Genomic DNA, 17,985 nt, shown 5'->3' on the forward strand with positions numbered 1-17,985 from the left:
TTTCAAACCCAAGTCGCCCTCTAATTTGGACTGTCCTAGGACAGAGCTTTGGGTAACATAACTGCTCTCTGAAACAAATTTAACAGTTTAAATTAAATTAAACACTTACTGTTTTATACTACCTACTCATCCTGTACAGTACATCTGTAAAGAGCAAAAACTATCAAGATCATTTGAGCAGGCCTGGCAACTTGAGATCATGGGACACCATAACGAGATTCCTGTGGCAAAGGTCAGACTCACACACACAGAAAAACCAGAAAAAACTAAGCATCGAATACTAGATTTTTCCAGAATGTCATGAAGTCCTAGAATCTAGGCCTCATATCCATTTTATTACACAGGAGAATTAAAATAAGGAAAGGATTTCACAGGTTTGTTAACTGGGGAACAGTTCCTCCTAATTAGTGCATTCCTCCTGTATCAATCCAATTGTGCCCTAAGTCCAAGCATTAGTAAATGCATGGTTCTGTAAGCATCTTAATACACTGGAAGCCTACTCCGGCTAACTTTAGCTTACCTTTCTTAATCAAATGTAGTCACAAGTTTAACATATGCATACAGACTTGCTGTACTAAATAACTGTTCTGCCCAAATCCTTACAAAACATTTTCAGTAAACAGACTGAGAGTGAAAGCTGTAAAGCTAGACTATCAGATCCTTGGAAAGTTAGATGTCTTACTCAGTTGAAATTACTGTTTCTGTTCTTTAGAATCAGATTTCAGTGCCATATGAACTAACATGTTTTGCTGTCAAAAACAATGACACAATGTTCCACAAAATTTTAACAAAAAAGACACGGAAGTACAAGCTTTCTCTAGTCTTTGATCCCCAGTTTATTAGACCTGTTAGAGCAATACAAATATTCATTACATTACTGCACTTTTCTACAGGCATGCTCTGTACAAAATGTATGGGGAACCCTCTATTTACTACTTCTAATACACAGTTACATTGCAGTGTGAGAGAAAAACTTAAAACAGGAAGAGGAACATGAACTTTGTTTTTCTATGAGAACAATGAGAAGATAACTTCCTCTTTCGGTCTTAGACAAACATCCGAAGTGCACTGTGTTCTGCCAGTTCACCATGAAAGACAGCAAGACAGCAAGTTGATCCTAAAGATGTTAGGTTCTTACAGCTAAAAGCAGTGCTTTAGATTTGTTACGCGACATAAAGAAAAATAGTTTCTGAGTGCTATAAATTACCTTAGTCATAAGTTTCAGCAAGAGCTTTGCAGCCTCTCAGCACAAGAGTTATCAAAGTAAAGACTTTACATTAGCTATGCTATAAAACTCTTGCAAGCTTTTTTGTGGCCACAACTCAGCATAACCACTGTGTGAATGCAGTGGTCTAAGTAAGCTATAAATTGCCCTGAATATCTTGAATATCACAGAATGTTCAAGAGCTGATTAAAAAAATAGGACCAGGAAATAAAACAAACCTGATGAAAATTAGCCGTTATGCCACATTTTAAGACAAAATCACAGTGATTAACAGACAACAAAAACCTAGCTTTATTCTCAGACAGATTCTTATCAAAATTACAAATAGCTACAAGTGGAACCTATTCAAATAAGAGGAATTTAAATTTCTGAGAAACATTCCACTTGTCTTAAGATACTGCCACTTCCGCAGTAAAACTTGAATTCAGCCCAAGAAACAACTACTACAGTAAAAAAATGGTTTAAGAATTTATTACATTCTCAGTGTTTTGTATGTTCTTATGGAAAATGTAGTTGAGACAAGTCAAAATATGAAAACTTACAGAATATTTAGGTCAGAGGTTTAGAAAACATCTTACCTTAACACCTTGAATAAGACCATTCATTAAAAATGTATGACGGGGAAATGTTTCATGTAAGACCTAAACGGGGGAGAAAAAATCACTATTTTAATAATGAGAGACAAGAGAGAGTTGATTCCAAGTCTAAATTTGATTTGTAAAACAGGATAGCTCTATGAGAACTTGTTAGAAGAAAAGGATCCTATCCCAAAATAAAAACTAAACTAAAAAAAAACTAAAACCAAAACCCCTGGAACAACGAGAATAAAGTGTCGTCTACCTCTTTTTTGTCATCACAGGAAAATGTAAACAAGATTTAATATCTATTTATTGGCATAAATTCTTATGCTGGCAAAGACTGTAATGCAGAGATAGCTGGTTTGGGACACTGCTCCAAAAGAGGATCAATGTAAGCAAAAACCATCTCCAAGCAGTACAAATTACAAAATTTTTATGTAGCTACTTCCTTTAAAAGTTTGACTCACTGTCAATATTTAAGTGTGACAATGCAATTCCACCAAATTACATGGACAAAGAAAAAATAGTGCTATATTCACAATTGAACACATAGCAGTTATTAAATAGCCATACAGTTAGAAACACTTCCAATTAGCAAGTAGATGCTTATAAATATCAGTAAGAGTTCTGAGCGCATAAATACAGCTACGAATTCATGTAAGGTGCTTTACCAGCAGTCCTAATTCAAGGGCAAGAATGTTAATCTATGCTAAACAGATTTACCATAAATATGCGAGAGAGTTAAGGGGCCTCACAGGTGCTATCACGTTGACTAAGAAAAACTTATTGTGATGTTCAAAACACATATGCGCAAAAATTCACATTCAAACAAAACTCACACTCATTTGCACCTGATATTTATAGATAAGTGCCACCAATTACAAAAATTACTTATATGTATACTGAGAAAGTGTCACTGAAAAGCATCAGCATCATTTTTACAGGAAGACTAAGATTCTCAAATCAAAGGTTTAATCAAAGTGGTGGTTCTCTTACTAATTACTGGTCAGATAATTCTCTTTATTTACATCACTTTTCCCTCCTAGTATCATTAAAACAATGGTATTTCACCTGTTAGAACACTGATCTTATGAACTGAGCAAAAAAAAAAAAATCAGAATTCAAATTACAGATCTAAAAGTAGTTGTCTTCTAAGTTAAAGAAAAACAACACAAAACAAACAGAAATAGGAAACTCAGAGAGTCAAATCTAATTACCCGTGAGCTGTTTTCTAGTATTTTTTCCTGAGAGGCAACCACTGCTGATATTAAGTTCAAGTTTTTTGATATTAAAATTTGTTACTTTATAGACAAGAGAAATGCAAGTTGACAAACTGGTAGAGGAACTGCTTTACTTAAGTTCTACCAATGGATACATATTCAAAAAAAAAAAAAATATATATACTGAAGAAAGAACATGTCATTAAGTAATTAATATTGCTTATGGTAACTTACGAACATTGGTTACAAGTCCATAAATTAAAAAAAAATGTCCATAACCTCTGGGCAGTCTTTGACTAGAACAGCCTTTGTGTGCTTTATAAACACTTTAAATCTTTTCTTCTCCAAGTATAGTGTCATGTAACAAAGAGTACAGCTTTGCTGACAGATGTCAAAAGAAGTGAAAAAGCAATTTAAAAATTTAACCTTAAAAAAATCTTAGCCATCCAACAATTTATTTTCATAGTATGCAACATTTTAATTAGACTGAAATTGGACAATGACCTGCAGAATCATGAAAAAACCCACAAAAAATTGAGTAACCATGAGCTTTGATCAACAGGCCAGATATTTTCATTTCTGCCCTTCCTACCTGACAAACCTGCTTGAGCAGAAGTAGGCAGCTGGCAGATCAAAGGCTGAACCTTGCTGATAACACATGACATCTAGTACTTCTAGTTCATAAGCAGGCCAGTGTAAGCTACCACAGGTACATCACAAAACAGGTGCAAAGTATCAAACCAGACTTGAAATTATATAAACCACACAACAGCCATTCAGTGTTTACAAAGCTGATTACAAATAAAGATGATCACCCTCAACTATGGACCTACTCCAATTAGAGTATACTACTGGGCAACTATTGAAGAACCCACCTAATACACAGTTTTATTAAAATTGGTGGGGGCTTACAGATCTGTAAGAATTATGATTTGCACATTTATCCCTTTTAATGAGAAGTGTCAAACTTGAAATTGAGCACTTTGGTTAAGAAAAAAAAGCAAAGAAAAAAAGAAAATATATGACCACCCAGTAAGCTTCCCTATATTTTGACACCAGCAAGACAGGATGAGAGGACAGTCATTTTGTGAGACAACTGCTTCATGGAAAAGTGCCAACTGTTTATGTGAACTTCTTTATAACTAAGTTATGTTAAGAAGTTCAGCGACCGTCTTTAGAAAAGTTACGCAAACACATTCCAAGAGTTATGGACATTATCTTACTTGGGGTCTGGAGAAGGAAAAAAATTTACTCTTTCAATCACACAAGACTGCTTCCCAGGTATTCAAAGTGGTCTCAAGTATAAGGCAATGAAAACCAGGACTAGTAGTCCTCCTGCGATTGCTCAGGCAGGCCCCATAAAATGAAAAAGATCCATGCCTTCAAATGAAATGCTTCATATCCTATTACCAAACACTCAAATTATCTGTTAATCTGGAAAATAACCAGAACCTAATAAATACTTATAAAATCCATTTCTTACATGAACGCTTTTGCACTTTAAGTTACATGCTGACAAAACAGTCAGCCCATGGGAGTATACATAGTTAATGAAGGATTGCATAGTTTATTCAACTGTTACAACTGGAAGATTAATTGAACTCTTGAAGATTAATGAAGTCTTGAAAAAGCCAGAATTTCCAGAGATACTTCAATAGACTAAACTAGTTTTAGTCTAAAAGGCAAATAAGAGTTAAAGACAGTAAGCAGAATTAATTTATTTTTCTTTATCTTCTGGTCTTTCAGCCGCCCAGAACGTAGCTGCTTAGACTTCTGGAATTCAGGTAATGAGATATGCATTAATATAAAGCAAATTAAACCCCAAATCCCTAGAAATTAGCAAATTAACATTTGTCAATACCAAGACAACAGCTGATGAATGATACTTACCGTAAGCATTGGAGTTGTCAAGAGCCCCCAGGCAAAGAATTCCAGAAATATGACCACCACAGCATGGTATATACTCGGCCGACCAATACCTTGTTGCTAAGAAAGAATAACAAACACAGTGGTTATACATATCCAGTTCATTACATGTGGAAGTATCTCTTAGAAACACGTTTTGAGCATAACCACTTTTCAGCATGACCTACTAACCAAGCCCTTGGGAACAAGAATAAGCCAAACAAGGGAGGAGAAATTGTTTTGTATTACAAAACAATTAAAGATCTCTAGGGAACTTCAAGTTTGTTCCCTTGAACACCTGCTGACTGAAAAGAATTATTGGCCCTATTCCTGACTGTCCTGTACTGCTCTCATCTCCAATATGCCTTTAAGGCTTTCTCCCACTCGAGCATTATTCACAACCCTTCCACAACAAGGTGACAAAAAGTATACCTCTCTCTGCTTCCTCCACAAGTGACAAGACACATCCACTTCATTAAGATCACAGCACTGCTTCAACAAAACCATGACAATGTACATAATTAGAAGAGCAACAATTTTTGTATTTGAAAATGCCAAAGTATGAGAAAATAAGGAGCCACTTATGTCATCTGTACAACTGTTTTCTATTGATTGCTGACTAACTGATTCTATGCTTGCGTCTGCAAATACAGACTGCAGACTGAGGAACTATTCACCTGGGCAACAAGTAATTCCAGAAAGAATTAGCAAACTATCAAAGTACTCATGATTCTGTGAAACTGCTGCCATTCAAGATCAAAGGACTTGATCCCAGATGAGATTAATGAAATCTTTTTATTTAGATTAAATGGGCAAAATCCTTGGGAAAGGCGCATTTAATCAGAACTGCTGCTTGCTTGCTTGCTTGCTTGCTTCCCGAAAGAGATTTAAGCAGAGATGCTGAACAATCTAGTGGGCTTCACTGCAGTGACAGCAATTGTTGACAAGAGGAGACTGACAGACGTCATTTAGCTAGACTTCTGTAAAGCCTTCAACACAGTTCCATATGACACCCTTACCTCCAAATAGAAGACACATGGATTTGAAGTGTGAACTATTTGGTGGATAAGGAACTGGCTGGATGGATGCGGCCAGAGAGTTGTGGCTCTGTGTTCAGGCAGAGGCTGGTGATGAGTGGTGTCCCTCAGGGCTCTAATGTGGGACCAGTGGTCTTCAATATCTTCACTCATGAGACAGACAGTGCAGCTTCAGCTAAGACTGCAGATAACACAAAGCTGTGCAGTACAGGACAGGACAGGAGAGGAGGCTTTAGGGAGACCTGTGCGGTCTCTCACTGCTTGAACGGGTCTTTTGAAAAATAGTGACTTTTAAAAAAGGATCAGTGACCTTTTACTTGGGGAGAATGGGATAGGAGAAGGGGGATGGTTTTAAATGTAAAAGGGAGAGATTTAGATTAGATATGCGGAAGAAATTCTTCACTCAACAAACGCTGATGCACTGCATCAAGTTCTGGACATTTCATACTTGGAAGTGTTAAAGGCTAACTGGATGGGGTCCTGAGCACCTTCCCTAGTGGATGGAATCTTTTCCACTGGTGGAGGGCTTGGAATTAAATGATCTTCGAGGTTCCTTCCAGTCAAAAACATTCCATGATGTTTTAATTTCTGACTACCCCTTGGCATAGTAACTGTTTTACATAGTTTTTGCGTTCCAAAATGACTCTTTGCCTTTCTCCTAGCAACTGTCTGCAGAAGATTGTTTTTCAGTGCTTCCAGCCAATCCAAGGCCATTTCACTCCAGCAGAAGAGTGCAGAATAATGCAGAATTCAGTTAAAGGGACACTACCCAGTGATAAATATTAACCTGATTCATTTCAGCAAGTGGACACCAGGGCGAGCATGAAACTCAGGATCTTCCACTGAACACAAAAAAAAGTCAAGACAATCTATGATGAAGGTAGATTGCGGACACCTTTGGTGTTTCTCCCCTGCTCAAAAACTTTTGCCCCAAGTGGTAGAAATCACATGTTTTGAAAATGCTTGCATTACAAGATTCATTCAACCTTTCCATAGTAAAAACTGTGAAGAAGTTCCTATTGTTTAAACAGTAAATGCATAGATCTGTATCAATTTTTAGATCCATCAGTTTATCAAAACCTGCAGCAGCAGTGTATTCTAGCTAGTAAGATTAAATGTATTTTCTACATTGCATGTATTTTCTACATGCTTGCTTCCAAGCATGACAAATTGAAGAAAACAATTCTCTGTCTCCTGGGAAACAATATCATAGACCAAAGATTATCTCTGGAAGGCTAATAACTTTCAAGAATTATTAATATGCAATTTTAAATTTCTAAATAGCAAAGATTCCAAAGGCTTTGGGGATAAAAAAATAATCCTTCTCATATAAGTCTGTAAGTACTTCTGTAAGCATATAAGGTAATAAGATAACAGTTTTATGACTATTTTTTGACAGATGTCTGTCAGTCAGACTAGCACTTAACACTAATTACACTGAAGTCTGAAGATCCCTTCCACAGTAGTTTCCTCTGAAAAAAGCAAGTTTTACAGCAGAGTAGGTAAGGGACTCACTTCCCCCGCCTCTACTTAACTTCTCTCACAACTTTATACCACTAAGTATGTTGCTGCAACATTAATATCTGGTCTGCATTTAGCAAACATTTCTAACACCATGAAAAATGAAGTTTTGGATTGTTTGGAGTTTTTTAATAGTGTTTTTATTACATGCAAATTTGATCTGAGACTTACATAGTTTAGCAGAAAGATGATGTATATACACACTCAAAGACAAGCATGGAGAATAAAAGAGTCTGCGAATCATTTCTGGCAGTATCGCACAGCTTACAGTTAGCTGCACTGACCTAATAAAAAAAAAACCAGAAAACACCACAGCCTTTTGGATTCAAGCCATGACCTGGAACACTAAAATTCAGATCTTGAAAGGAACATGTACCTGTTAAAAATAAGACAATCATTCTATGCCAAATATACTAACACTACCAATATATGATCCACTTTGACTATAGTTAATTATTTTCTTTCCGTTTTCTTTACAGCGTCCTAAATCCATAGATTAATTAAAAATCTTGTGCTAAGAGCTGCACTGGAAAACTAAGATCATGAAACAAGGAAAGTTTACTGACATTATCAAATGGACTGATGAAGATAATTACTTCTGAATGTTCATCTTTACTGTAGCTCCCAAAAACTCTATCACAGAAGCTTCCAATTTTTAATCAAGCATCAACTTATTTTTTAAGAAACCCAAATAGTTTATGATTGATCTTGTACACACCCTGGTCCACAGATTTAAAAAAAAAAAAAAAAAATCAATGAAAACTCTTTACTCAGTTCAAAATCAGAGTTTACTAAAAACACTTCACACTTGCCTTTTTTCTGTATCAGAACTACTAGGTGAGGTTCATTTCTGCATTGAGAAAACACCCTGCAACAAAACTCCATGCAATTTACACAAAGAACTTTGAGTATGCAAGAAACTCTTATAAACCTTGAAACACAAGGGCCTTTAGGCTTCTTGAATAAACAGTATTGGAACAACCTACTGAATTCCTTATGATTAAAAAGATTTTTAAAGGATTTAAGAAATAGAAGTTGCATGTCTCATTCATTGCCCTCAAAATTGAAAGTGTCCTCAGAAAAGCCTTAAAATTGTTAACGGCTTATTTTCTACTCACATGGATCATCTTAAAGAGACAAAACTGTGTGTGGGCTGTGAAACTATGTATGAACATTGTAACAGCCTTCAAATGCAGCTGTTTGTCAAGGTTTTATACTTGCACAATCATTAATGAGCAAAACATTACTTAATCTCAAATGCTTAACAATACAAGTTTTAGGCCACCATTGTAAAATATGAAGTCCTAAAAGCTCTAACAAAACATCTGTTATTTCTCTCCAGTTTTACATTTTGCTCCTTCAATGCCTCTTCTCACTGCCCAATTCTAAAAAAACCATTTTTTCTTCTGCCTTTCTTGGAGTCAGAGTAAATACAAAACTTAATTTGAAGGAAGCTGGGATAACTACTGGGAGGCAGTACAATCTTTTTTTCAAAGCAAAACAGCTGCTGAACATTAATAAATCTGTGAAAGAATGTCAAAATGATAAATCCAGCTGGTAATAATTGCTCATAGAAAAGGAGGAGGGAAATGCATTTTCGTATTAGTAACAAAACCTTATCTAAGACATTCTGAAGAACAGCTAATACAATTCACCCTAAAATACTCTGCAGCAAAATGCAAGCTTATAGCCAGTCCCAGATCTGCAGAGCAAACTAAGAACAGGCAGTATTTATTATTCATACAGTTTTTAGGTAACTACTTATCTGTTAATTCATACTTATAATGTAATCATAAAAATTGTTTGAATGCCTGCAAAAGCACCTCAACATCAATTACAAGAATGCCTGTTAATGTCTCTGAAGAATTATGCTTTTTTGATAACAAAATTACTTCTCACTGTTCAAATCCTAAAGTCTTTCAGAGCACCTTTTCAAATTTTTTTTATTTTGTTGAGGGCCACACAGTCCTGCTAGGAGAATTCAGCAAAAGATTCAACTGGATAAATACAGTAGGCTTTTTTTCATCCCATAAGGATGAAGCAGCAGAGCTGGACATGAAGTGTTTGTCTCAATATATACACCTGGAAAAGCCCTGCGCAACCTGCTCAGGCCTCACAGCTGATCCTGTCCTGAAGAGGAAGGTATCTCCCTAAAGTACCTTTCCAGTAACATAAGCCGGTGATCTTTCAGGCAGATAACAACCAAACTCAAACTGAACTTCTGAACTGACAACCACAGGAACTTGCTTTTGTCTCCCTACACCATCCTCTGGGAAATTCCTTCCCAACAAGAGCTAGGATCCCTCAGGAGAGTCTGCTAGTTGCTTGTTCTACTTGCAGTACAGACATACCTTCGCAAAGAGCATTCACTGTCCTACAATACATAAAACAACATTCAAATTAATTAGTATGAGTTTAATTATTTTTTTCTAAGCACCTACAGAAACATATTCCACTACAAAAATTAACTGATTCAAATAGTCATTTTTAATACTGCCACCTGCACTGCAGTCCACTATGTCAATTCTGATATTTTCAAGAAAAAAAAGAACTGAACTAACAGAATCAGTAAAACACTCCAAGAAACATGCTTTCATGTATCAATCATTCAGATTTTGAAGTTCATGACAAATTATAAAATTCATTCTCTTTACACACTTATCTTCATTACTATTTCGTTAGCTTCCCCCAAAATACAAACCCCTCAAAATAAAACTACTTTAAATGCAAACTTCTCCTGGTATGTCTCACTACAAGACTATTTAATCATTTTAGCTTATTTTTGCACAAGTATTATGCCACCAATCCATCTCACTTCATGATGGATTCTCTTTCTTCCACACATATTACCCAGGTAGTTTTCTGAGGATACTGCATATTTGTCGCTTTCTAGTGATTATTTTCTTTAATTTTCAAACAGAAGCATTTTGGATCCACCTTAATTCCAACTGTTCACCACAAATGCTCTAGTTGGAACTGACAAAACTTCAGTACAAAATTACACAGAACACAAATGAAAGTGTTTTCCAATCCAGTACAGCATTTTAGGTATGTCTTGTGAGCTGCAATATAAATCATACCTAATTCAGATTATGCACCGTCCAAACTTGTATGTCAGTTGCAAAACAAACATCTTAAGCAGATCTGTATCTGGACTGGAAGATCATAACAGACTTTCTCAATAGAAAGCTAGGCTAAATCATATTGCACAGGTCTAGAGTATCAGAACAACAATTCATTCAAAATGGAAAACGTGTGAAGATTTTGCCAAGAGAAATTGTGACTTAAAACATTCCTAGAGTTCTCAAAAGCACATGTATAGATAAGGCAGATGACATCAATAATCTTTCCAAAAATGCAGTAAATATACTTAAAGATGCTGACTAAAGGCTCTTAACGCAAGCAAACATTTCACGGGAATTGAAAAGAAAAGAAAACAAATACACACACAGGGAAAACAAACAAACAAACAAACAAATCCCCAAACCACAAAAAACACGCACAAAAAAACCTGAGGACCATTGAAAAAAAAAAATAAACCTACTGCAATCTTTTCATACAGCACAGCAACATTACCAGGTGACTCCTACTTCTCTGTCCTAGTGCCTATGTTCTTGAACACATCCAGAAGTGAGCTATTAAAAAAGGATGAAAGTGAAGTGACAAAGTTCATTGATGACAAGAAGCAATTCACTTTGGAAGAGTTATAGGGCAATGGTAAAAAACAACAAAAGTTTGTGGAATACATAAAATAAATTAAATGGCAGATTGAAATTCATGTATATTAATTTAATCAATGCAAGCAAGAAGAAACAATTCTAGTTCCACATATAAGATGATTACAACATAGGAATGTGATCCTGGAAAAAAAGAGTTCAATGAAAGAAATTAGTCTAGCATTCAGCAGTGACCTACTAACACAGGTTCAAAAGAACTTTCCCTGTTAGGAAAAAGATTATCACTATATTACTGCACTAACATGTGATGTGCCTGCCTAGCTAATCCTCTTCTTTGGATGTTCTGATCATTTTTATTAGCTCTACATAAAGATCCTCCTCTTATCCCATGACTGGTTCATTCAGAAGCTTTAAGCAATATTCATTGTTGAATAATCTATTTTACAGAAGCACAAGAAGACCACAGAAAGAAAAAGAGCACTACCAAAGATATGAAGGAATACTGAAGCAGCTTCCCTCAAACTGCAATAAAAATATTTGCAGAAAGGTACAAATAGGATTCATTGCATTGGGAGTGACATGACACGAAGGGTGCTAAAAAAATTTGCCACCACCTCCTTACACAAAAATACAAGAAAAATAAGTGGTACTTTACGCAATCTATTCTTGAGGTCTAAAATGTCTTGCTATACTGTATTTCCTGCTGGGAACACATTCCTGTTTCAGTTTAGACTGGACAAGTTTAGAGGAGGAATCTTCTAAGGTACGTAAAGCATGAAGACCATTTCTGGTTCTGTCTTCACAGCTGAAGCCACTGAGGTAGGAAGACTACCCAAGAAAATAACTACCATACATCCTGCCACATTCTGAGACCTCCGTTCTGGACAGTACCTCATTGCTTAATTAAAATACTTCATACAGAAATAACATATAACCAGCATATTACACTACAGCAAGTTGGAAGCAATTTATCTGTTTCAAGTTTTCTTAGTAAAGCTTAGAAATACATACAACACTGAGAAATTCCTCCAAAAAGCCCTGGCTGCTTATTTAATACATATGATTTTCCATAGTGTAGATAGTTACTCAAACTCCTTGTCCAGCAGGCTAGGTTAGGATCTTAATGACTAATTACGTAACTACATCTTGATAATTTAAGTTTTTACTGATCTAGCCTACAGTGCTTCTCTTGGAATGCAACAACATACACACTGATAGAACCCAGAGCATCTGTAACACTAGACTTGTAACAGCAGAAATGTCCTCTCAGCAAAAATGTAATTTGTTTTTAATCAGAACAGCTAAACATTCCTGGTAACAGTTCAGACTTAATGCCATCTAACACGAAGGGAAAATTCAGAATGACATTAGCAGTCTTGAGAATGTAATATTGTTCATCTCTAATTATTCAGATTTAACAGTAAAAATAACCTGTGTGGGAGAAGACAGTGCTCCACAAAGGAACTTAACACCTGAACTGACAAACAAATTATATTTTTACCACCAGCAAAACAATTTAAATTCTACAAGCAAGAAATTTAAGAAACCAGCTTATTGAATTCAGACCTGTTTCAGTAAAGTCTCATAACATTAAATCATGCTGCCTTAGTTTTACTGTGCTGTATTTTTTATGGAGTATAAAAAAGAAAAATGCTAACACTAACGGGAAGAATATGGGATTCTTTGGGTACATACCACTGTGCTTCACTGTGTAAACAAATATAAAATTTAAATAATAAAGGCTGGTAAAATTTGGACATGTACGGTTCAGAATGTTTATATTATCTTTCCAAAGGCTTCATAATAGCTGCAGCATTTTGCAACATCCAAGAACATGAAACTAACATCTGATTAATTCTTAAATCTGTGACTCTTTATTTCATACTCTATTTAGGATTACTCCCACAAAAGCACTTTATTTAGACAGTATGACACTATTTTGCTGACATTTTATTGACAATAGGTTGCCCAGAAATGAAATGCATAGTACAAATATTCTGAACACCATGCTAAAATGTATACAACCAGCATTCATAAATCAGATGTAAGAAGACTGCACAAGAGCTAACAAAATGCCTCATAGCATCATTTACTTCAATTTCTGAGGCTCACTGAGGTCATGGTAATGCAGCCAAGAAAAATTATTTAATTCCATTGGAATTTAGTTAAACATACTATTGTTCTTATTAATTTTGAGTAACTTGATTCATAAGAAGTTGTTTGTTCAGCATTTGTATTTCAGTGTTTCGATTCAGTGAAGCCAATGCATTCAGTAAGGTGAAGTTAGCTACAGCTACATCCAAAAACAGAAGCTTCTTACACCGAAGCTGGAGGGGTAAAAGTAGAAAGCCTTGCACAACCTGACAGACTTGGTCATACTCTTCCAATTTGTCTTACTGATCTGATGTCAAAAAAGAGTAAAAGTAAAAATGAAAAATCAAGACATTCTTCAGAGCCCAAAGATGCAGCTCACAAAAATTTCACTTCTGCATTTATTTCTTCAGCAGTAGTCCAAGCAGCAAGTTTCCTCTTCCAAATGCCAGGCATGCACTCTCACTGAAATCAAACAGATCTCTGCAACTACATCTAAAGCCATGATCCAGTCCCTCATATTTTATTATGAATAAGCTCTTTCAATAAAGTCTAGGCAGAGGGAGTTGTAGCAATATGACAACCATGTGAGAATCACAGGGAGGTGCAGGAACTGCAATTACAAAGCAGACTGTTCAGTCAGGAACAGATGCAGACCCTAACATGATATAACTGCACTACTGAGATAAGGCTAGAGCTCCATGCAGTCTGTCTCATATGAGATGCTTTAGAGGGCACAACTAAAAGGGAAGGGACAAAAAATACACTCAGAAAACCAAACTTCAGATCATTGTACAAAATTAAGAATTTATGTAATTTTGAAGCTAAATTTTCAAACTTACAGAAGAGCATATATTAAGTACTGAGAAGCATTTTTTAACACTTAATCCAACTTTATCAGACATTCCATACATTAATTAAAAAATGGGTTAGCATCTTTGTCAGTTATGACTTATGCATTGAGTTTTACTTTTCAAAATTAGAGAAAGAAATCAGTTCTTAGATTTCTTTTTACACCTCCCTACTTGCACCTTCCATTTTCTCTGTTCATATATCAAAAAATTCAACTATTTTTCTTCTATGTAGTTAGGAGATAAATCTTCTGTTTCTTTCACCACATCCTCTGAGCAGATAAAACTGAAGCCTGTTTCTTAATTAAAACATTAACTTTTCAAAATTCTTTCAGAGATATTTGTGTAGTGTGACTTCAGACTGGGTTACTGCATTCCATACACACTAGACTCGTTAATGGGAGATACTGCACACAAACCTGAACACTAATTCCACCATACAGCAGATAACAGCTGCACTTCTTGAAGAGTCCAACCTGCTTTTTGAAGGGCATAACCATTTCTAAAAGACAACTGAAAGACTCAAATACAGAAGTGATACACTGTAAGATGTGTGAAGCAGTCATTTTGGAATTAACTTACATAAAAGAAATTACTTTACTAATGAATTCCACAGAACAACATTTTTCTACATCTTCTCTGCATTAATCATCTACTAAAAGTACCTTAAGATCTTAATCAAATACAAGTAAGGCAGAAAGAATTTATGTGCATCAAACAGATGGTTTCAAGTTTTTTTTTTAATATTCTTCAGCTCTAGTCACAACATCGTATTAATGCTACATTGTTAACATACTAAATATAACAGCTAAAAAATACTTCTTCACTTTCACATAAAACAGCCCACTATCTTCTCTCTGATAACACAAAGGCTTATCTGTGGGACAACAGGTAACACACAAAGGAGATGCTGACTCCCTGACACAAACCTAGCACTGTTTTATAACTTTTGGCATATGCAAAGCTTTCAGCATACCCAACTTTGTGAGCAAACTAATACTAAATTATTCACGTACACATGAACATAAACATACCTCAAGAAAAGTTATTAACAGCTTGCAATTCAGACGCCAAAAAAATGTATGTGATTTCAATTTGCTAAAAAAGATTCGGCATGGTAAGGCATGCACCCCTTTTGCACCTGTACCCCTTCAAAAACTGCTAGTGCCAAAATCACCTGTTAGAAGAACCCCTGGGTTCTTCTATTCCATCTTGACCTCTGGGTTAACTCCGATAAAACAGGATGAGTTATATCGCCTCAGCCAATACCATCCTGCCTGAAACAAGTCACCTGTCATCTACTGCAGAAAGCTCAAGGGATGTGATCTCTGATCTGGTTTTAAGGCACCTTGTGAGCACACTGACGTACTGACAGAAAGGCTTAAGCCTTTTTCTTCAGAAAGCAATTAGGCAAGGCTACCACATTTACAAACGCAACTTTGCAGCGAGGGCATGGATCACTCACTGCCTTCCAGCTCCTTTATTCGCACAAGATCTCAATGGGAAGAGACGAAACAGAAAGCACGGCCACTTAGAAAAACTGCATACGGTAACCCCGTGGGTTAAGTTCAACACGGAGCACCTCCAAGAGCTCCTAAGGAAAACTTTAGTTTTACCTTCCTGGCACCTCGGATTCATACATTTTAAAAGAAAACTTATTTACAGCCACCTGCTCAGAGGTGCTGTTACTCAGGTCTCTCCGCCTGGGACAAACTCGTAAAGAACGTAGCGGGGCTGTCAGAGTCGGGCAGGGCAAAGCAGGGCAGGGCCGACGCAGGAACCCGCCGCACCTCAACTGCCATAAGGCATCCAGGGGCAGGACGCTCCAGGAAACATCTCGCCAGGCAGCTACGGGGGAGCTACCCCTCTCGGCCGGGCCGATACCCACGGGCCGCCCGGCCCAGACCGCAACGCACGGCCGCGCTGAGGGCCGGCAGGAACCGCACGCAGCCGCCGCCACCACCTCCGCGGAGCCGCCGCTCCCACCGGGCACTCACCGCGCCATAGCCGCACGGCACCAGGCTGACCCTCTTTCCCAGCATGATGCCGCCGCTCCACCCGGCGCCGTCGCCGCCCTCCCACGACGACGTCCGTGGTGGTGGTGGCGGCGACGACGACGGTGGCGGCGGCTCCTCCTCCTCCTTTGCCGCCCGCTCCCGGGCTGGCGGCGGCTCCGGCTCCGGCTCGGGGCTCATGTCGCTCCCACCATGGTCCCTCCCGGAGCGGCCGGGCCGGGCCGGCGGCGGCTGCAGCGGCCGCCTGCGCCGGGCTCACGTGAGCGCGCGACCCCGCCCCTCTCGCGCCGAACGGCCCCCGCCCCTGAGGCGGATTCGAACGGAGGCGCGCGCGGCAGCCAGCTTCCCTCCGGGAATCGGCGTCAGGGAGGCTGGAAGGGGTTCCTGAGGTCATCGAGTCCAAACTACGGCCGAACACCATCTCGTCACCTAGACGTTTGGAGTGAGTGCCCCATCTAGTCTACCCTTAAACCCCTTCAGGGTCCGTGACTCCACCTGGGCAGCCCATTCTAATGTCCAGTCACCCGCTTCTGTCAAGAATTCTTCCTGATGTCCAAACTAAACGCGTCCCGGCACAGCTTAAACTCCTGTCCTCTGGACCTGTCACTGGTTGCCTGGGAAAGAGGCCGACTCCCACCTGGCTACACCCTCCTTCCAGGTGGTTGTATAGAGTGATCACCCCTGAGCCTCCTCTTCTCCAGGCTAAACACCCCCAGCTCACTCAGCCAGTAACAAGTTAGTGTGAACTAAATGGATGCACGAAATTATTTTTTCTTATTATACAGGGATTAGTAAATCAACATACTTTCTTTTCATTTCCTTGCCAGCCCAAGCCATTTCTATGTAGAATTTCATGCTTGCTTTCCACGTTTTTTTTTCTAGTAGCCTAGAAGCTCTTACAAAACATTTCATTTCTTCATAGTCATCATCAAAATAGTCATCATGAAATATAGTACTATTTTTGCTCTTTTTAAGACAACCATTTTTCAACTGACTTGAAAGGGATTTTTCCCTGTACAGTTATCAGTGTTGGTTTTTGTTGTTGGTTTGTTTTGGTTTTTCTATTGAGGCTTCCAAGAGATGAGAACTTTTTAAATTCAAAGAGATTCTTCAGTCAGAAAGGTATGAATTTATAAGCTTGATGTGTCAGCAAGAAACCTGTCTGCTACGTGAGGTTCGTGTTAAGTATATTACTTAAATTCATCATTGTCTTTTAAAATTGTCACCATAAAAATATTTACATGTATCAGTGATTTAATCCACTTTATATACAAACCACTATCAAATGATCAGCTGTAATGGCTATTGATTTGGGCTCAACAGACCTGTCAACTATTTTATGTCCTTGTTGCATACAGAATTTAAAGTTCGAACAGGTTTGTTCACATGCTGAGCTACATATATAATCCTTATTAGGAGCTGGTTATCCAAATAAGTGGAAACAAGGCAAAGTAATAAATACTGAGTTTATGAAGAGATGTTACTAGTACAGTTCCTCCCAGTTCTATGCTCTATACTTTTTAGAGTATTCTTAGCAATATTTTTAAGCTGTCTGGAGGGGTCATTAATAACAAAGATATAGAGTGTTATAAATGATTGATTCCGCAGCCAAATTAAAAAAAAATTGACAAAGATTTATTATATTAATTACAAATTGTCAAAAAATCCGCCACAGCCAAGACAGCGTCAATTCCGGAATTTGGTGCTGGGTGAACCTGGATCCAACTGACAGAGTGCCAGCCTTTCCCCGGAGGTTCACCCTGACTGTCTCATACAGCCCTCTTATATACCCTGTATTCTCCCCGAGGCCTGAATAACACAGGATGTCCATTGTGTTTGTTCATATGTAGAGTTAGAACATAGGG

The 17,985-nt window shown here is 37.7% G+C and overlaps 1 protein-coding gene across 1 annotated transcript in view; it reads right to left on the reverse strand.

Annotated features, from left to right (window-relative positions):
- LOC311165306 (hippocampus abundant transcript-like protein 1) overlaps positions 1–16,300 on the reverse strand; it is a gene marked incomplete at its 5' end in the record, with an annotated part of 29,365 nt that extends 13,065 nt beyond the window's left edge. The window contains 3 exons of the mRNA XM_084225169.1: positions 1,804–1,866; positions 4,914–5,009; positions 16,103–16,300. Coding sequence (XP_084081295.1) covers positions 1,804–1,866; positions 4,914–5,009; positions 16,103–16,300 — 357 coding nt within the window. The remainder of the gene's footprint in view (positions 1–1,803; positions 1,867–4,913; positions 5,010–16,102) is intronic.
- Positions 16,301–17,985: the final 1,685 nt, after the last annotated feature.

The sequence above is a fragment of the Fringilla coelebs genome, assembly GCF_963513975.1.
Source record: "Fringilla coelebs genome assembly, chromosome: Z".
NCBI lineage: Eukaryota > Metazoa > Chordata > Aves > Passeriformes > Fringillidae > Fringilla > Fringilla coelebs.